This window comes from Cervus elaphus, chromosome 32 (genome assembly GCF_910594005.1).
Source record: "Cervus elaphus chromosome 32, mCerEla1.1, whole genome shotgun sequence".
Taxonomy (NCBI): Eukaryota; Metazoa; Chordata; class Mammalia; order Artiodactyla; family Cervidae; genus Cervus; species Cervus elaphus.
The window spans coordinates 36403979-36424662 of record NC_057846.1 but is presented as its reverse complement, the minus strand read 5'-3'; the positions used below and the strand labels follow the sequence as shown (position 1 = coordinate 36424662).

General features: G+C 50.5%; 1 protein-coding gene across 2 annotated transcripts; it reads left to right on the top strand.

Annotated features, from left to right (window-relative positions):
* Window positions 1-1866: 1866 nt before the first annotated feature.
* On the top strand, window positions 1867-18928 carry RNF122 (ring finger protein 122). 2 transcript variants are annotated; one of them, XM_043893752.1, is made up of 6 exons: window positions 1867-2427; window positions 9571-9727; window positions 15349-15394; window positions 15640-15681; window positions 17234-17313; window positions 17801-18928. In XM_043893752.1, the coding sequence occupies exons 1-6, from the start codon at window positions 1914-1916 to the stop codon at window positions 17913-17915; spliced, it is 954 nt and encodes a 317-aa protein (XP_043749687.1). In that variant the 5' UTR covers window positions 1867-1913; the 3' UTR covers window positions 17916-18928. The 2 variants fall into 2 exon arrangements, with proteins under 2 accessions (XP_043749687.1, XP_043749686.1); XM_043893751.1 differs by having other exon boundaries at window positions 17231-17313.
* The last annotated feature ends 1756 nt before the right edge of the window (window positions 18929-20684 follow it).

The window sequence follows — 20684 nt, the reverse complement described above, 5'->3', positions numbered from 1 at the left end:
TGAGTAAGTGCTAACCTATTTTTGCAGACTACTAAGTGATCTTGGCCAGATCCTTTGATAGCGTAACCATCATGCTATTAAATGGCAGAGGACTCATCTGCATAGTCTTATTTAAGTGTTACAAACTCTCAAGAGTCAGGGAAAGTATTTTTCACCTTCCAATAGGACATTAAGTTGAATAGGAAGATAAAATTGAGTCATTCTTATTTGTTTCCTTGCTTGCTTACTGTTTATAGAGGCTTCCATAGTAGCTCAGTTGGTAAAGAATCTGCCTGCAATGCAGAAGACCCGGGTTTGATCCCTGGATCAGGAAGATCCCCTGGAAAAGGAAATGGCAACCCACTCCAGGACTCTTGCCTGGAGAATTCCATGGACAGAGGAGCCTGGCGGGCTATAATCCATGGGATCGCAAAGAGCCGGACACGACTATGCGACTTTCTGTTTCCGTTTGCTTACTGTTTATCTTCTTATGCAATGTAAATCCCAGGAGAACAGGCTTGAGGACATTCATTGATGGCTCTCCAGTTAAACAGTGCTTGTCCCAGAGTAGGCTCTTGATGAATATATTCTGAGTAAATGAAAGATAGAAAGACAGACAAAGTGAGGGAAAAGGAGGCAGAGGAAGAGAGAAATGAGGGGAGAGACGGGGAGGGAAGGAAGGAAGGAAAGAAAAAAAAAGGAAGGAAGGAAAAAGGGAGGGAGGGAGGAAGAGAAAGGCAGGCAGGAAGGGAAAGAATGAGAGAGAAACAGAAAGAAATGATGGAATGTCTGGTAAAAAAAAAAAAAAAACATCACATTGGACAGGGAATTAAGAGATTCAGTCTTTCTTCTAACTATTATTAATTCAATACCTGTGCAGTGCTAAATGCTGAAGATGCTGCCCTTATGATATTGCCAATGTCTGTGTCTGGGCTTGATTCTGCTATTCAGGAGCCTAGAGCCCTGATGAGTCTACCTAAAGCTTAAACTGATGGGGGGGTGGGGTGGACGGAGAGGATAAGATGACAACTAAAGCACTTTTCAGATCTCCTCTTCATAATTCACCTGCTTTAAATCTTGGCTTCAGTCCCTTTTTTGCTTTTTGTTTATTTTGTTCTTAAAACCTTTATTTTTAATAGTCCCAAGCTGGAAATAACTCAAACGTCCAACAACAGGTGAACAAAGAAGTGTTACGTTCATATAGTGGAATTTTATTCAGCAACTTTATTACTAACTTACTTAATGATTTTATTGGAGTACAGTTGATTTACAATGTTGTGTTATTTTCAGATGTACAGCAAAGTGATTCAAATATATTTGTGTACATATATTCTTTTTCAGATTTTTTTCCATCATAGGTTATTACAAGATAGTGAATATAGTTCCTTGTGCTATAGATGTCCTTCTTGTTTATCTATTTCATGTATAGTAGCATGTTTCTGTTCATCCCCAAATTATAATCTATCCTTCTCTCCCCCGTTTTCCTTTTGGTAACCATAACTTTGTCTCTGTGAGTCTGTTTTATAAATAAGTTCATTTGTATTATTATTTTTTTTTACAGTCTGTATATAAGGGATATGGTATGATATTTGTCTTTCCCACTTCACTTGGTAGGACAATCTCGAGCTGCAATGCTCCCTCTTTTAGAGTGAGCAAAGAAACGTGAGAGCCCGCCACCTAAGACCACGTCGTCTTGCCCTCTGGACAGAAATGGAACCACTCCCCCGAACTGGCTTTCTCAAAGAGCTAGAGAAATGCTAAACAGTAGCCGATCTGGAGGACGAAAACAATGTGGCAATAATTGTTCAGTTTCCTCCAGGTCACGAGCGCAGGAGGCTGGCTCGGGGCTGCTCCGGCCAGCGCGCGGCCAGACGGTCTCTGAACTGCAGGTGAAGAGGAGGCGCCCAAGCCTCAAGGATGCTCCCCACACTCGGATGGGGCGGGTCTGCAAGCAATGCCCCGGGCCGGAGGAAGGCTCCCATTGGCTGAGGGCGGGTGACGGGTGGGGCGGGCGCAGTATAAGGGAGGGGGTGTGCGCGCACCGTGTCAGTTTCGGAGTCCCTGGCGTCTCACCTCCGTGCTGCGGCGTCCGGGGCGCGCCTCTGCCTAGGGCTATTTCCCCTCCTCTGCCCACCCGGCGCTCCGCGGCCCGCTCCAGCCCCCGGGCCCTTCCTGCCTTTCCTCCGCGGTCCTTAGAGCCGGGAGACTTTTCTGTCTCTTTTCTCTTCTTTCCTCTTTGTGGCTCCAAAAACCCATCGCGGCGAAGCTCCCGGCTCCGGAGGGAGTTCCACTTGCAGCGGAAGGGCGGCCGCCCGCGCACCGCACCGGCCCCTCCTGCGACCCCACCGACCGGCGAGCCCACCCCGCCTGCCCGCCCCGCGCCTGCCTTCGTTCGCCCGAGGAAGCCAGCCGAGAGTTCATTGATGCACCCATTCCAGTGGTGTAACGGTGAGTCCGGGGCCTTGCGGGGGTCGGGGGTGCAAGGGACGTGGGGCTGGCCGGAGCCAAGGAGAGGGGGGCGCCAGGTTTCAGATCGGAGGGGTCCTTCTCCCTCTCGAGCCAAGTTTTTACTGCAAGGCGACCGACGAGGAGGCGTCCTGGCGCTCAACTCTGCTCTGCACAGCGCGGAATTTGAAAGGGGGAAAAAAAAATCCAGGTTTCACTCCAGGGCCCAGAAGGATCTCTCGAGCGGGCGGGGGTCGTGGGAGCCGAGGGGTTCCCGGCCTTTGTGTGGCGGCTTCGCACTCTTACCCGCTTCCCTCCTCGCCTTTGTGCGCGCAAACTCTTGTTCTTTGTTGTGGTTGTCGGGGGAGAATTAAATCCGCGCTCGGGCTCGGATCTCCTAGAGGGAGCTCAAGTTCCTGGTCTGAAACTTTGCTGGCTATTTTAAATATGTATACAATGCAGCGTGCTGGACGGGGCGCGGGGGCGGCTTCCCCTGCGCCTTTGTTGGCTTCGCACCGGCTGCTGCGGGCCTTTGTGCCCGGGGATGACGCCGGATTAATGAGCGTGCCTTTATTGGATTGATAAAGCCGTGTAGATCTCCTGGCGCCTGGCTCCCCTTGAATGCAGGGCTTGCCTGGGGAGCTGTGCTCACTGGCCCCAAGGCCAGACCACGGCACCAGCTCCTATGCCTCAGTGGTGTCCGCGCCTCCAGACCCAGTCTCTCCTCCCTTCCCAGCCTGGCTGATGCTAAATGCACCTCACATTTAGGCTTTTTAACAGTTTCCCTGACTACAGGTTGGGCTTGGGGCTGAATCCTTGTCCAGGCTACCTGAAGAGACGCCCTTCTAGGCGGGTCAGTTCAAAACTTTGGCTGCTAATACCCTCCAGTGACCCTGGGATCTTGACTGCCTTGTTCTAAAGCTTGGAGAGTTTCTGGAGAAAGGGGGGAAGGGCGGGCAGGGGCCGGGGGCAGGGAGAAAGAAGCAGCTGGCCTTATCTCTGAGTAGGGTAGGCTGGCTAGTTAGTGGGGGCGGGGGCGGGGGGGTGGAATCCATTCTTGAGAGCAGACTCTTGCCAGATCTTGCATTAATTATTTCAAGAGGCTTTTGTTTTAAGGCAGGGTTTGGGCAGCCTGTGTATGAGGGGCTCCCATCCCCCTCTTCCTCTAGCTGGTAGGATCTAATTTCCTGAAAATGAACCAAGCTGTGTGTGTGATCGGAGGCATAGCTGGAGTGGGGGTGGGGGTGGGGGTGGGGAGGACAGTGAACCCCCGCATCTGGGAAAGATTCCCGTTGGCTGGGAAAGAGAAGCATTTCCCAGATCCCCTGGTCGTTCTTGGCCAGCCCTTCTCTTGACGTCACTCCAGCTCCCAGCCCGCGAGCTGGGGGATGAGACATTCTGATGTCAAGGCTTTCAGAGGTCGGGGGAAACAATGGAACAGACTTCAGGAGAAGAACCAAGGTAGCTAGCTGTCAGTGAACACTAGCCCTGGTTCTGGGCCGCCCCCTTTCATAGGTTTTTAGACCAGCAGAGCACTTGCTGCTTCATCTTTACACTTTATAAAACATGTATTTATTTTTTATTGATTTATAGTTGACTTGGGTTTCCCAGGTGACTCAATTGTAAAGAATGGCCCTGCCAGTGCAGGAGACACGTGTTTGATCCCTGGATCAGAAAGATCTCCTGGAGAAGGAAATGGCAACCCACTCCAGTATTCTTGCCTGGAGAATTCTATGGATAGAGGAGCCTGGCGGGCTACAGTCCATGGGGTCGCCAAAGAGTTGGATGTGACTCAGTGACTAAACAACACAGTTGACTTACAATGTTTGTTTCTTTTTACTTCTTAAAGTGATGGAGAAAGGACTGTTCTTTAACTCCAGGGAAGAAGCAATCCCTCCCCAAACACCTTTGTGATAAATATCTGGAGCCTGTCATTCCTGGGGTTAAAAATTCTTTCCTTGTAAGTTCAGAGGAAAAGCTACACCACTGTCAGCTTTTAGCCCAGTGTATTTTTTGTCTACTTCTTTGATCAGAATGCAAGCAAATGGACCATCTCCTCTTAGCCTTGAAGCTCTTCTCACCCACACCTCTTTATCATAGAAAGTCCCAACTCGCTGACTCAATCCTGGAGCCCCAGGGAAAGCCTCTCGGCAAGATCAGATGATCAAAATAAACTTATACGATGCTGAGGCCAGAGTGCCTTCAGAGTGCATACATGCAAACCCTCTGCGTTGTCTGTGGTTATTGCCATGCAAGGGAACCAAATGAGGTTCTTTGGGACCCTACGGATGCCAGGATACAGCTGAGGAAAGGTAGAGGATGGAATTTCCCTGGTGATCCAGTGGTCAGCTTCCAATGCAGTAGGTTCGAGTTCAGTCTCTGGTCAAGGAACTGAGATCCCACTTCCTTCCCCGCCAAAAAACCAAAACGTAAAAGCAATACTGTAACAAATTCAGTGAAGACTTTAAAAAAAAAATAAAAAGGTGCATGGAGAGTCACGGCAGATGGAGGATTAGCCTCTTACAGCATCAGCTGTTGGTGAGACGGGGCAGGGGAGACGTGCCTGGTGGGGAAGAAGCCTCTTTGGTGTGGAGGACAGTTACCTGGAAGACAATCCCAAACACTGTTTTGCAGAGTAGACAGAAAGTTGTTCCTGCCTGGCCAGTCCAGCATGGTGTCTTCATGGAAATATCAACCTCCGTTGGCCCACAGAGGTCAAATATTTGAGCAGAGGGTGAAGAGTTGGTGAAAACTTTCTAACCCATGCTGGAGGCTGAGAAGCAGGGGTTTAGCAAAGTTTAGTAGCTAATTAATTTTTTCCCAACTTTAACCCAGAAGTCTCTCTGGACAAAAACTACTTTTACTTTTTGTTTCCCCACAATGTCTAGATCAGTGTATAAATCAAACCAGCAAGCACTACTTGTTGGTTGACTGGTCACCCGTCAGCTGAGGGCAGTTTCTGGGCAATTTTCCCAAACTTCAGTCTCCATATTTTGAAGCAGGAGCTTTTGCCAAGAGGACTAGGTCGCCTTGAGAAAAATCAGGAATTACTTCTCTGTTAACCAGTTACTGAAAAAAAGGCAAGCGTGAGGGTAGACACTGAAAAAAGACCAAGGACGAAAATTCAAGTTGCTGTCCTCAGACCTAGGAGTACTCAGGCTCATTAGAACTCTCTGTCTCTGATGTCAGAATTGTGTGTTGTTGTCATTGTTCAGTCGCTAAGTCACGTCCGACTCCTTGCAACGCCATGGACTGCAGCCTGCCAGGCTTCCCTGTCCATCACTATCTCCCAGAGTTTGCTCAGATTCTTATCCATTGAGTCGATGATGCCATCCAACCATCTCATTAGTCAAACATCTATGTGCCACACTTTCCACGATGGAAATCTTTGTGTCTTGTCTTCTTCCCTAGACTGTAATATCATCTAGTCTTTGCTTCCTTTTCCTTCAGTGTCTGTCATGGTACTTGTCATGTAATCAGTGTTTAATGCGTGTTTGAGTTAAATGAAGCTGATTCTAGGAATCATAGGGCAACCTAAGACAGTCACCTGTGCTGGAGCCGAACACGTGATACAGGCTGTGAGCGCTATAGTATTCGAGCCGGGGTTGGAGGTGGGGTGGGGGGTCCTGGAATACCACAAAGACCAGCCTTTGGGGGGCTTTGGGAAGGGAGAGAGAATTTCAGGCTGAGAAAGTTGCATGAGCAAAAGTTTGGAGGCAGGTGAAGCAAGAAATAGAGAGGAGACTCGCTCACCTTGGGTGATGCTGGGGGATACTGAGTTGGGGAGGAAGTGAGGGGACCCAGCGCATTCCTGTTTGGGAGGACTAGAAGCCTGAGTTTGGTAGATCATAGTAGAAAAACAGAGTGGGAGGATATGCCAGACATGTGGGCTAAATTAGAGGAGGGACTAGACATCAATTAATAGGGACTTGGAGTAGAACTGGGCTCCAAGTGTGTTTGGAATAGAAACTTGGCAGGAGAGCTGGCATACAGTCTGAAAGAGGTCTGGAAGGGGCTTGTTATATTGGTCACTAGATTGATCTCGGGGATGAAGAGGGTGGAGATGTGGGAGGTCAGAGATGACTCCGGTCTTTCGAGTCAAGTCTTCTGCGGAGCTGGGGTTGCAGCCCTAATTACGGTGTAGCGTTTCAAAGTATATTAATGGCTCCTAACCACAATGTCAGGAAAGCACAGAAACCCGTATTGAAGGCCTGAGGCCTTCTCCCCTCTCTCCCCGCCCGCCCCTCCATGGCTTGTGAGATCTTAGTCCCCACCTCCCCACTCCCCTCACCCCCACCAGGGACTGAACCTGTGCCTTCAGCAGTGAAAGTGCAGAGTGCTAACCACTCAACTGCCAGGGAAGTCCCCGTAGGTCTTTGAAGCCAGGCCTTCTTAGCTGTTTGACTATAGGCGTTATTTAATGATTGACTCTTTTTTCAAACCCTGTGGAGGGGGTGGGGAGAGTCCATTTCATGGTGATGTTATTACAAAGGTGCAGTTGGTAGCATGAGATGTGTTTGGCTGGTAGCGTGTGTAAGGGCTTTCCAGGTGTGTCATTGGTAAAGAATCCGCCTGCCAGTGCAGGAAACTCAAGGGACATTCGATCCCTGAGTTGGGAAGATCCCTGGAGAAGGAAATGGTAACCCACTCCAGCAGTCTTGCCTGGAGAATCCCATGAACAGAGGAGCCTGATGGGCTACAGTCCATAGAGTCGCAGAGTTGGATACAACTGAGTGAATGAGCGCACACACACACACACAAATGTGTGCACACACACGTGTATGATGAAGTCTAGCCTTCCTGTCCCAACACTTTCTGAAATAGGGGCTTACCTGTCAGATCACTGATATTTTTGCCTGCTAGGAAGAAAAACCACTCACCTGATCTGTGGTTAATTCCTTTTTCTTTGTTCCCCCTTACAACCATGTTAGACAATTTTCTAACCCTCAGGACCAATGGTCCCAGGAAGTAGATCCAGGATTGAATTTTCCAGCCACTTGACAGACCGCATCTTTCATTCCTCCTCTTTCCTTGTCTTCTCTGCCACCAGCTTTATGTTGAACTTCCCTCTTACCAGCTGTAACTTGGCTTCCACCATTCCAAATGCTTTGGAGAGATGTGACCCAAAAAAGGAAAATCTTGTCTTTATAGCAGATGTTCTCTTTGTTGTTCTTCAGCCAGAACCTAATCATGTACCTTTGTTGGTGTTGTCATAGTCTCTGTGACCCCATGGACTGCAGCCCACCAGGCTCCTCTGTCCATGGGGTTTCCCAGGCGAGGATACTGGAGTGGGTTGCCATTTCCCTCTCTTCTCCAGGGGATCTTCCCCACCCAAGGATCGAACCCCCATCTCCTTCTTTGGCAAGCGGATTCTTTACTGCTGAGCCACCAGGGAAGTCCAATCACATACCTACCCCAACACCAAACCCTGCAAAAGCAAGGTGATTGTCACCTTCAAATCAATCAGGATTTACTCCTGAGTCACGTGAGTGAAGCTTCTAGTGGCCACCCATGCTTCCCACACTGAAGGGACCTTGTTAAAACATAGATTCTGATTTGCTTTGATGGAGGCTGGCCTGAGATTCTGTGTTCTGCAAGCTCTGGGGACGCCACTGCCATTAGCAGACCGCTTGGTGAGGCTTTGAATAGAAAGGGGGATGGTGGCCAGGAAAAGTGAGCCGAGGCTCCCCTTCTCCCCCCCATTCTGGAACGCGGGCCCAGACTCAGAGTGAACAATTTCTATTCTGGTCTGGGTGCAGCCTGGCTTCTGGAGCAGGTGGCTTAATAATGACAAATGACCTTTGCAACTTCGCTTTGCAATTTACAAAGCATATTTCTTACACCACAGTCTTTGGTCGCCTCTGCACTTTGCTTGTTTTCCTGTGACAAAGGGGAGCTTTTTAGCAAGGTAATTTCTCAAAGGTCGCATAGCTAGGGAGGGGTGGGACTGGAGCCCAGATGTACATTTCCTCACCTGAGGCTCCCGGTCTTGCTATTTCATCCTAGGGGCTTCTACCAGACGGAAGTGAGTTTTCCATTTCCACCCATTGCCTGATTCCTTGATCCCCTAAGAAGGGAGTGCTGGTTGAAGTACCATGTGTAGGATCCCGTTTCCTAGATTGATTAAATCATTTACCCAAGATCATGTCGCTAGTGTTAGAATGAGGGTGTAAATGTAAGTCCCTGGAATGTAAATTGGTGCACCCAGTATGGAAAACAGTGAAGAGGTTCTTTAAAATGCTCCAAGTAGAACTGCCACATAATCTAGCAGTCCTGCTTCTGGGTATTTATCCCCAACGCCCCCCAAAAAAACCCACTCATTCAAAAAGATAGTTGTATCCCAGCATTCATAGCAGCACTATTGACAGTAGCCAGGACGTGGAAGCAACCTAACATCAACCCGAACCGTCAACAGACGAATGGATAGAGAAGATGTGGTTCACACACACACACATACACATACACACACAGGATATTGGGTTGGTCCAAAAGTACATTTGGGTTTTTCCATACAATGTTTCAGGAAATAACCCAAATGAACTCTTTGGCCAATCCAGTATAATCATGGAAAACTAATCAGCCATAAAAAGAATGAAATAATGCTCTTAGCAGCAATGGATGGACCTAGACATAATCATCCTAAGTGAAGTGAGTCAGACAGAGAAAGACAGATACCATACAATATCACTTACATGTGGAATCTAAAATATGACACAGATAAACTTGTTTACAAAACAGAAACAGAAACATAGAAAACAAGCTTCTAGTTCCCAAAAGAGAAAGGGAATGAGGGAGGGGTAAATTCGGAGTTTGGGATTAACAGATACCAACTACTGTGTATAAAATAAATAGCAAGGACCTAGTGCATAGCACAGGTCATATTCTATATTCAATATTCTGTAATAAGCCATCATGGAAAAGAATATGAACAAGAATACATGTATGTATATGGATATCTGAATCACTTTGCTGAACATCCGCAGTGAACACAACATTGTAAATCAATTATGCTTCAATTAGAAAAAAGTCAGTCCCTGAGTCAGAGGCTTGCCACTTCTCGCTGCATCCTTGCTCACGCAGAGTGCCATCAGCCTTGGTAGTAAATTTCCCACTATCATAACACTTGCCCTCCCCTGTTCTCCGCAGGGTGTTTCTGTGGCCTGGGACTGGTGAGCACCAACAAGTCCTGCTCCATGCCCCCCATCAGTTTCCAAGACCTTCCCCTCAACATCTACATGGTCATCTTCGGCACGGGCATCTTCGTCTTCATGCTGAGTCTCATCTTCTGCTGCTATTTTATCAGGTGGGTGGCTCGCTGGCTGACCTGGGGTCCCGGGGAGAGGGAAGTCCAGGAGGCGGCGGCCATAGGTAGGGTGAACCGAGTGAGCCTCCTGTTGCAGAGTCACCAGCCTCCAGCTGGGGCTCCTTGCTTTGAGGACAAGACTTAGCCTGCCGTTTGCTGGGCCCCTGAGGCCTGCTGTTGCTATTTCCATCAGCCTATCAAGTTGTTCCAGAGCATACAAGGTCAGCATGGATCAGCCTGCATCCCGCCTGCTGGCCAGTTCCTCTCGTGTTGCCTAGAATGACCAAGTAATATCATCAGTGGTCCTTCGCCATCTCTCTCCACCCACTCACACCCCCTGGGTGGCCAGGGCTAAGGGGGCGTCATTCCAACCCATGGCATGACCCTCTGCCCTCCTGGGAAATCCTGTTATCATCCTTCCAGATGCTAATATTAGCAAGCTGGTGTCTGCAGAGCTGCCTGTTTGTACTGCCTCTTACATTTGGGAGAATAAAAACTGAAAACCATCACTTCTTATCGTGTGGGGGTCCAGGGAAGGATTGGAGCTTAGCAGGGCGAGCCAAGCTCCAGGAACTGTGTTCTTTGCTTCTAGACAAGGGACTTGGTGGCTATCTTCTATCAAAAATGTAGGGCATGCCTGGTATTCAGGGTAGAAAATACAGTAGTGTTTCTGAACTAGGGAGCCCTGTGGGAATTAACAATTCCTCATTGTATGGGTCTGTCCTGTGTATTGGGGAACATTGCATACCCCTGACCAGTAGAATGTCATGGTCCCGAGAGCCATTGTGATAAAACCAAGCCACACGCCCACGCACAGACACACACACAAGCATATGATTACCCAACGCCTGGGTAGATGGACATCAGCTGGGGTCTAGTGTCTCATCAGATCATCTAAACAGGCTAAATTAAGATGAGGGCCAAAGGAGTTCCCATGCCCCGTGGAGATATCCTGGTGGGTTTGAGTGGCTCGCCTGGAAGGAGGCTGGAGGGCCAGCAGACGCTTGTTCAGATTCCTCGGCCGAGGAGCCCCTTCTTAAGAAGGGGAAGTGCCCTGGGGCCCTGCTCCCCTTTGCTTCTCATCCACTGCCTCAGCCCTCTTTTTTCCTCCAGACTTTAAAAAGTCCCTGGGACTGGAATTTTCCACTTACAAGGCTTTTTGCAGAGAAGGTAGTGGTTTATTTCCCCGCCTTGTACCACTGAGTCTGAAATTTGCATCTCATTAGTAAGTGAGGGTGTGGGTAGATTTCCGGTATCTCAACACCCTCCTCCACACCCGCCCGCCCCTTTCCCCCAGCTGAAGTTTTCTTCCTCAAACTTTTCATCTTCCTGACCAGCAACTACCCCACTCTCCGCCTATGAAGCAATGTATGCAACTCCCCGGAGACGGAAGATGGAGGCATACCCAAGATTTATGTGCGATGCTGGCAGGAGGCTGTAAAACCAGGCTGTGTCTGGCCCCTACACACACACACACACACACAGACACACACACACAGACACGCATGCATGCATACATGCACATCCCTGCCAGGCTGCAGAGGTGGTCAAGAGAGGAAACTCTACAAAATCACTCTGAGCCAGTAGGTGGGAGTCCCAACTTCGTTTCCTAGTTCTGCCACTAGTAGGTGTGATCTTGGGGTTTAAGCTCCTCTTTGCCCAGGAATTCCTTGTGTGCCAGGCACTGTGCTGACCACCTTTTATTAGTCTGCTTCATAAATAGGAAACTCATGCTCAGGCGGTTAAAGAGCTGCCTGAAGTCCTGTATCCGGGAAGATGGTGAGATGGGCTCGTCCGATGACAGTCAGAGAGGGTCTTTCGGATTCCGGATATTGGCCTTCCCAGATTCTTATTTCTTGAACGGGATCATCTGGGGCTCCCGTGGCCACCCGCTCACAGCCAGATACTATGGTGCTGCGGAAGGATGGGCTGGGAGCTCTGGGCACGGCGGGTTTATTTTTTTTTCTTTGCTTGGCTGGAGCTGGTGACCACATGATACCAGAAGCTTCCCCCCCGCCGCAGGGCTGCTTGTCGCCACCTGTTTTCCCTCTGCAGTCATCTGCCCCTTTGCCACCCCACCCTCTGTCCTGCAGCCCAAAGCCGGTGTGACCCTGGCGTCTCGTGGCTCCCCAGCCTTGCTGGTATGTGGCAGCCTGGGAGCGCCTATATTTAGAAAGACACACAAGCACAGAAGCCACTTCCTCTGCCTGCTTCTCGGTTTCCTCCTCAGCCAAAATAGGCCTGTGACCCCCGCTCCCGACCTGCTGAGCTCATCGGCCCAGCTCCCCCTGGCTCCGTCTTCCCCGGCCGCCCCCAGGAGCTGATCTCTGCCCTACACAGGATGGAAGGGGCCCCGTGAAGTACAAATCAGGCAGGAAAGAAACGATTCTTTGCAGGACCTGCCCGCATTGTTTGTTGCAAAAGGGGAAAAGCCAGGAAGCGCCCACTGGCAGCGGCTGGAAATGGGCTCATTGAATTCAGGGTATTTTTAGCTGCTTTGCTCACCCCAGCAGCTGAGAAGGCCACCTGTCCCGAGTTGTTGGCACTCCATTCCCGCTGGGATGGCCCAGAATCTCTGCTTTTTTGCTTTCATTTTCCTTGCAACCCTTTTGGCCCCATTTCATCCTAACCTCTACCTTCCTGATATGGAAATCTACAGGCAGAGTGAATCTAGAGCATGGCTCTGAAGCCTTCACTCTTTGAATTGATGGTCCTGGACTCTCAGAATCAGGCTTCTGGAGAATCCTTGGGTAAGACCATTAAATGGAGCCAGCCAGACAGAAGGGCCCCCCAGGTGTCCTCCGACAGAGCAAGCAGAAAGGCACTGCGTGTACTGCGTAAGTGTAGCCATGCTGCAGGCGAAGTAGGCGAGGCTCTGGAGATGTGACATCCCCTCTCTCTGAACCAGGAAGCCGACAGGCTCCTTACCACTTCCTTATTTACTCTGTACATACCTGCTAAAAGAGCAGCAGTCTGTCCCTCAGAAGGCAGCTCTGGGCAGCCTGGCAACGAGAGCACGTTTCTTCCCCAGATGAACCCAGTGTCAGGCAGGTGGCCCTTGATCATTTAAGTGCATCCTTCATTTTGAGAGCATCCTTCCCCGCCCCTCTCATTTGGAGGTGGGGACACAGATGCAGGTGGTGCAGGTAAGGATGGAACAGTGGGAGTGCTGGTTGGACCCTCAGCCTGTCCCTCCAAGGACCAGAACCCCCGCTAACCCCCGATGAGGGAGGAGGCAAGGGGCGGGGGGGCAGGCATCGGCTGTACTGCCTGGTCCTCAGCCCCGAGGCAGAGGGACACTGGCCTCATCTGTCCCCTGACCTCCTGTTAGGAGCCATGGAGGTGGAGGCCGCCGGATCTTATCTGCCCCCCTCCCCGCCAGCTGTGCACCAGGCTTTCTGCATCCTCCTTTGCTCTGGTTCCAGCATCTTGGAGCATCTTACTTTGCTCCCTTCTTTCAATTAAGGCTAGTGATTGAAGATTCTCTTCCTCTAACTCAGACCAGCCTTTTTTTCTTTTCTTTCATAAAATGCCAGATATTACAGGCTTTGCGGGTCATACGATATCTGTCTGAACCACCCAGCCCTTCTGTACAGAAGCAGTCATAAAGTATAAGTGTGGCTGCGCTCCAGTAAAATTTTATGGGCATTGAAAGTTGATTTGCATATAATTTCCACATGGCATGAAGTATACTTTCAATTCCTGCTTCCAGCCATTTACGAGTAAGCAGAGTTCTGTAACCAACAAGGACCTAGTGTATAGGACAGGGAACTCTGCCCAGTGTTACGTGGCAGCCTGGATGGGAGGGGAGTTTGGGGGAGAGTGGATCCATGGATAATGTATGGCTGAGTCCCTTCACTGTCTACCTGAAATTGTCACAACCTTTGTGTGTTAATCTGCTATACCCCACGACAAAATGAAAACTTCAGGGGGAAAAAAAAAAGACAGGGCTTCTCTGGTGCCTCAGTGGTAAAGAACTCCACCTGTCAGTGCAGAAGATACGGGTTTGATCCTTGAACCAGGAAGTTCCCATGTGCCGTGGAGCAGCTAAGCCCATCCTCCACAACTGCTGAGTCTGTGCTCTAGGGCCTGGGAGCCGCAACTCCTGAATCCACGTGCTACAGTGGCTGAAGCCCGCGCACCCCAGAGCCCATGCTCCACAATAGGAGAAGTGTGAGCATCAAAGCCAAGGGTAGCCCCCGCTTTCCCGAAACTAGGTAAAAGCCCCCGAGCAGCAGCAGAGCGCAGCCAAAAATTAAATAAATAAAATTATATATATAGGGAAGGACAGTTCTTCACGTCTGGGTCTTGTGAAACAAATGGTTAGCTGGCTTTGACTCTCAGGAGACTGATTGGCCGCCCCTGTCCTAACCTAGTGGTTCTCTGATGTCTTCTTCCAATAACACAAATCTTTGGTAGAAATGTTTCCTGGGAGAGAAAACTCCATCTGCTCCCTGCACAGTTCAGAAGGTTTCTCTCACTGAAAATAAAACAGCAAAAAAAAAAAATCAGTGCATCATCTCGGTCTTGGCCATTGGCACAGTAAGCCATTCAGAAAGTTGGTGGCTTGTTGATTGAGAGGGTGTTTCCCTAAATCCCATCCTATGCCCAGGAGCATGGTGTGTGCCACCTGACTGTGAGGCTGGCCACAGTTTGTGTTAAAGAGCTCAGGCTCTGTCATCAGATCGACTTTGGTTAGAATCCAGGATCTGCTGCCAGGCAGCTCTGAAGTTTGGGCAAGTTATTTAGCTTTTTTGGACTCCGTGTTCCCTGTCTGCCAAGAAGCACATCTCTCCCTCTGGAAGGTGTTTGAAATCGATGAGCACAGATATGGATCTATATCGGTACAGAGATCGACGCCCAGCAAATCCTCCATCACAGTTATGCTCCTGCCATTAGTAACGGCGTGTTCTGGCCATTGTGTTCTAGCCATTGAGAGTCCGGCTGTATACAGGCCACCAGCTTGAAACAAAAAGAGGAAAACAAGGGATTGCCTGTGTTGCCCTGGTGCTGTGAAGGGGGAAGCGTGTGCTCTGCCTCCAGAATACTTGTGTTCTCTGGGTGGAAAATTCCCCAGGCTCAACAGATGTTCTCCTGCTGCCCGGGCTTGGTGGAAATAGCCCTCTAAAGAATGTCTAACTTCCAGGACTTCCCTGGAAGTTCAGTAGTTAGGGTTCCTCGCTTTCACCACTGAAGGGGGCAGGTTTGTCCCTGGTCAGGGAACTAAGATCCCACAAACCACGTGGTGTGACCAAAAAACAAAAACAAAACTAACTTTTGCACACTCAGCAAGCAGATGGTTGATCTGTCTAGTTGGGGAGCCCAAAGGAAGTGACCTGCCGGGAAGGAAGGTGAATGAACTTTTAGGGTGCTCTGCTGGAACCCCCACCCCCAGTTGAGGGGAGGTGACAGTGAGTTTTGAGGCAGTTGAACCTAAGAGTCCAAGTCCTTACCCCAGGCTGGTGACCTGCAGAGGCGTCTAGGCATGCTCTGTCTACGGGTCACACCTCCCCACCCCCAGAAGGAAGCCCCAAGCCGCCGGCCTGTCGCTCCTGCTCTGAATGGCTGTTTGTGCAAAGACATAATGACTTCTTCTCTCCCCTCTTTCTTGCTTCCCCCAGCAAACTCCGGAACCAGGCACAGAGCGAACGATATGGATATAAAGAGGTAAATAAAGTCCTCGTTTTGTTCTGAGACCTCTCCCCGCTCCACCACTACTGGCCCAGCTAGAGATAGCTGGGGAGGTGGAGGGAAAGGGGAAGGGGGCAAGATGAAGCTGGCCTGTTCTCCCTTTGGGCCTAGGGAGGGTGAGGGTCTCCCTGGACAGGGCTGGGGGTTCCCTTCCTTGGCTGATGCCACCTGGCCCCACGTTTGGTTTCTTCTAACCCCAGGTCTGCCCTCTTTTTTCCCAGGTGGTTCTTAAAGGAGATGCCAAGAAGTTGCAGTTATACGGGGTGAGTGCCCTGGGGCAGCTCGCGGGGCGCCCAGTGGGTAAGGCAAACCTTCTCCAGGTCTGAAGACCTTTTTTAGGAACCTTCTTAGTCCCTGCCTTCCTGTCTCCTTGGGCCAAATAGAAGACATTCATACCAGGAGGTGATCAATGTGCAGAATCCGTTATGTCTGGGACTGATGCAGGCAGAAAACAAAGGGGGTCACAAAAGGGTTTGGGTACATGGTGACCTGTGACCCCAGGAAGCCTGCTAGACGTAATCTTACCAGGGAAGGCAGTCTGACCACCCTGGGCCAGACTTCGCTAACTTTCCTGCTCAATCCCACTGTCTGGGTCCTAAAGCGGTCAGCTTTGTGTGTGCTTTGGCCTGGCGACTGTGGATCTGACGTGCGGGTCCAGCCCTCTAGTTCTCCCTTTTCCCCTCCATTCTCGCCCCCACCCACCCATCACACCCACTTCCTGGGGCCCCTCAGCTCCCAACTCTTTTAGGACTAGACCATTTCTTCTTCCTTTCCCACCTGTGCCTTTGGGGTCGCCTAACTCATGTCCCAAGACTTCTGTCCATAACCACAGGCACTCACGCAGAGAGCATGTGAGTGGTTGTCCAGGTGTGGGAAGAATCACTGGTCCCATCACACACAAGACTAGCCCGGACATGGCCTCATTTCATCCGTCTCTTTGGGGCCCATGGTCATGATGTCCCCGAGTTCTGATGTTTCTTAAGCGCTCCTCCAGAAGAGGAAATTCAGCTGGGATTGAGGGGTTAATATACTAGGCTGCAAGGCTGGCTTTAAAGAATGGAAACCATATACCAGACCCCCACCCTTACCTCTAGTTATGGATAAGTGCCCCCTGGTCGAAAGTCCTAGGCTAGAAAGACTCTTAAAAAAAAAAAAGGATGAAATAATGCTATTTACAGTAACATGGGTGGACCTCGAGATTATCATGCTAAGTGAAGTCAGACAGAGAAAGATAAATACCATGTGATAACACTTACATGTGGAATGTAAAATATGACACAAATGAACTTATCTACGAAAGAAAAAACAGACTCAGACATAGAGGACAGACTTGTTGCCAGGGGGAAGGGGAGTAGGGAGGGATGGATTGAGAGTTTGGGATAAGCAAATGCAAACTACTATATGCAGGATGGATAAACAACGAAGTCGTATTCTGTAGCACCTGGAACTATATTCAGTATGCTAAAATAAACCATAATGGAGAAGAATATGAAAAATAACGTGTATAACTGAGTCACTCTGCTGCACAACAGAAATTAACAGTAATAACAACTAAATGCTTTTTATCTGTATTATCTGGCATGGGAGCCACTAGCCACGCTGTGGTTGTTGAGCATGTGGCTGCCGTGACCGAGGAACTAACTGTTTCGTTTCATCTACTTGGATCAGTTTACATCTGGAGTGGGCCGCCGTGGATCATGGCTACCACGTGTCAGGGTTGGTTCTGTTTTGGGTGGAGACGAGGTGGTGTGATTCAGGATTGCGGGGGAGGCTGCTCCCCGGCTCCTCTCACGCGGCTCTCTCTCCCCACAGCAGACCTGTGCCGTCTGTCTGGAAGACTTCAGGGGCAAGGACGAGCTGGGTGTGCTCCCGTGCCAACACGCCTTTCACCGCAAGTAAGTGTCCAACGTGGGACTGTGTATCCAGGTGCCTTGGAGCCAAATAAGCAGGGAGCATCTTCTAGAGGGCGGCTTCCCAGGTGACACAGTGGTAAAGAACCTGCCTGCCAGGCAGGAGACTCAGGTTTGATCCCTGGGGCTCAGGAAGATCCCCTGGAGAAGGACATGGCAACCCACTCCTGTATTCTTGCCTGGGAAATCCCATGGATGGAGGAGCCTGGCGGGGTACAGTCCATGGGGTTACAGAGTCAGACATGACTTGGAGACGGAGCAATAACAACAGTCTTCTAGAGGCTCCTGCCCTTCCCACCCACCCCTTGCTGATGCCCAGCATCCTGTCTGCACATAGGCAGGCTGGAAGGGTTAGACCAGGGCAGAGATAGAGAGATTCTTGTCTGGAGAAGCAGCTGGGCTCTATGAAGGGGCAGCCGGAGCACGCTGGTATCTTCTTCTTAGGAAGTAACAGGTCGGCTTTTGCCCGCAGGTGTCTGGTGAAATGGCTGGAGGTGCGCTGTGTCTGCCCCATGTGTAACAAGCCCATCGCTGGCCCCTCTGAGGCCTCCCAGAGCATCGGGATCCTGCTGGACGAGCTGGTGTGAGCGCTGCCTCCGTCCCAGGCTTAGAGAAGACCTCTAGCTTCGTGGGTGCCTGGTCCTTCCTCGCATCCACAGTGAACAAGACTGGCGGGTGGTGAGGGTCCTGGTCACCTGGAGGGGAGGGGATGCCCGGCTGGTCTTCACCATCAGGATGAGACCAGACTCGCCCACTTCCGCCTCCCGAAGCCTTCCTCCCTGCTACCCGGTGTCGATGGCCTGGCCTTGCCGGGATCGGACTCTGCCTGCGTCGTCCCTGCTCTGGGAACAGAAACCCACTCCTGTTTGGCCAAGAACTTGGAGCTCACCCTGCCTTGAGGATCTCCCCAAGGAGGACAAGCTGCCCTGACCTCGAAGAAGGGGTGCGATGAGCTGTGCCCCGCCTGTGACCCCCCCCACCTCCTCACCACCGCTTCCAGAGGAAGGTTAGAAGGCAAGGGTGGGGAAGACGGAGGAACCAGGTGCCTCCAGCGGAAGCCAGGGAGGCTCTGTAGGAAATCGGGAAGCGCGTGGACGGGCAGAAGAGGAGTCAATGTTTACACGGGACCTGCGGAAACAAAGGCTGGCCGGCCGGCCTGCTGACTGTAGCGGGGGGGATTGGGGGGCAGCCCCCGCCCACTCCTAGCATCTGAGGTGCTTATCCATTCACTGTTCCTCTGTTGATCTCAGAGCTTCCTATTCCGTGTTGGCGTTTGAGCGCCCCTCCCCACCCCTCCCAGAGGAAGGGCTTGTTTTACACCCAGGTGGATTCCCCAGGGTTTGTTTTTTTGTTTATCTTTTCTAAAGGAGCAAAAAGGGGCCTGGGGGTAAGGGCCTGTCTGAAGGTTAAGGTCGCAACGGACACCCTCTTTTGCTTTGTAAATAGTATTTTTATACTTCATCCTCACCATCTCAGGCTTTGTACATGGAATCCCCCAAATGGAGGGACTGGGGGCTTTCTGTTCCTCCCCCGAAGTGGGTGAGGGTGGGAAAGAGGTATGTATTTAAAGAAAATTAAATTTAATAACAAGTTTCTCTAACCTCCTGCCTGTGGTTGTGGCTTGTGTCTGTGGGCCCTTTGCTGCCAGCAGAGGGAACAGAGGCCTCCAGCAGCGTCTTCCCGCTTCCCCTGTGCTCGGAGCAGACACGCGTACAAAGGGTCCTAATCCTTGACCAGGAGAATTGGCATTAGGTTAGTATCTATCTGGGCTTCCCAGGTGGCTCTGCGGTAAAGAATCAGCCTCCCAATGCCAGAGAGACAGGTTTGATCCCTGGGTCAGGAAGATCCCCTGGAGAAGGACATGGCAACCCACCCCAGCATTCTTGCCTGGGAAACCCCATGGACAGAGGACCCTGGTGGGCTACAGGCCATGGGGTCCCAAAGAGTTGGACATGATTGGGCAACTGAACAAGCATGTAGTATCTATCTGTTTAGCATAGGTTAGGACTAACATCAATGTGCTTGAAAACCTGGCTGAACCAGGCTCACTCAAGTGATCTCTAGAATTTTTTTTTTTTAAAGCTGGTGTATGGTACCAGAGCATTCCAGCTACCAAGACTTGTCATTCATAGAATTGTCCTTGTAACTCACTGAGCTCTTTAAAAAAAAAAAAAAAAAAAAGCCTCTATGCTACCATAAAGGCTTGATTTCTTTTGCTGGTAAGACTTTTTCTTACCCAGTAGCTGAGAATCACTGACCCATCCCAGCCTGCACCACATCTAGAAATAACTACATTGTTAACTTTTTAACACATTTTATTTAGTTTTGCCAATGCGTGGTCTTTGTTGCTGCATGTGGGCTTTCCCTGGCTGTGGCAGACGGGGCCTGCTCTTCATTGCGGTGCATGACTTTCATCAGTTGCAGGCTCTGTAGCTGTGACTCACGGGCTTAGTTGCCCTGAGCCATGTGGGATCTTAGTTCTCCAACCAGGGATGGAATCCGAGGCCCCTGCACTGGAAGGGTGGAGTTTTAACCGCTGGACCACTCCCTTGCCACTTTTCTTCACTCTCAGGGGTAACCACTGCTCCTTAGAGCCTCCACCCGCTCTACAGGGTTGGATCTCTTCTTCATTGAGAGCATCACTTCCTCTTGGTCTGCCCAATTGCTGTAGTACTGTGAATACAATGTATTTCCTGAGCAAGACAAGAGTCCTCCCTCTCACTCTTGCCTCAGCCTCCCGGTGGATGCATCAAGAGAAGGAGGTGGGAAACAGGTGGTCTAGAGGTGGGGAGGGGAGGGGCCGTCTCGACCTCTCCTGCTCCTCCCTCCCCACCCTGCTTAATCTTAAGGAAAGCTCGTCAGTGTTGGAGTAAAACTGGAGTGCCAACACAGGAGTATCTGTATTGCAGATATGCATAGCATTGTCCTGAAGTCAAAACAGTGCTAGGAATGGTAAGGTACGACCTTCATGGTTTCCATGCAACTTGGTAGGATGGTGCTGCAGCAGACAGAGATGGGAACACCGGCTAGTTTGTAGCTGATCAGATGGGATGTGATCAGTAGCTGTTCACCAGCTAAAATAGTCACAGGTCCCAAATCCATAGGCATAAGAGTGGTCTTGTTAGTTCAGTGTTTCTAGAGGATCTACTGCCTGGGCCAGGCACTGTGTCCGGTGTTGCTGGAAGACAGGACTGCCCTGGCCTTGGGGAAGGGCATAAGTGCATTGTAATTTGGGTGAGGAGCTCGTCTGATAGACCCTTAGCTTAGACCCTGGTGTGGAAGTGACTGCAGAGGTGCCTGCAAGGAAACGGTCCTCAAGGTGGGGCTTGCCAGTAATATGGAGAAAAGAATACAAG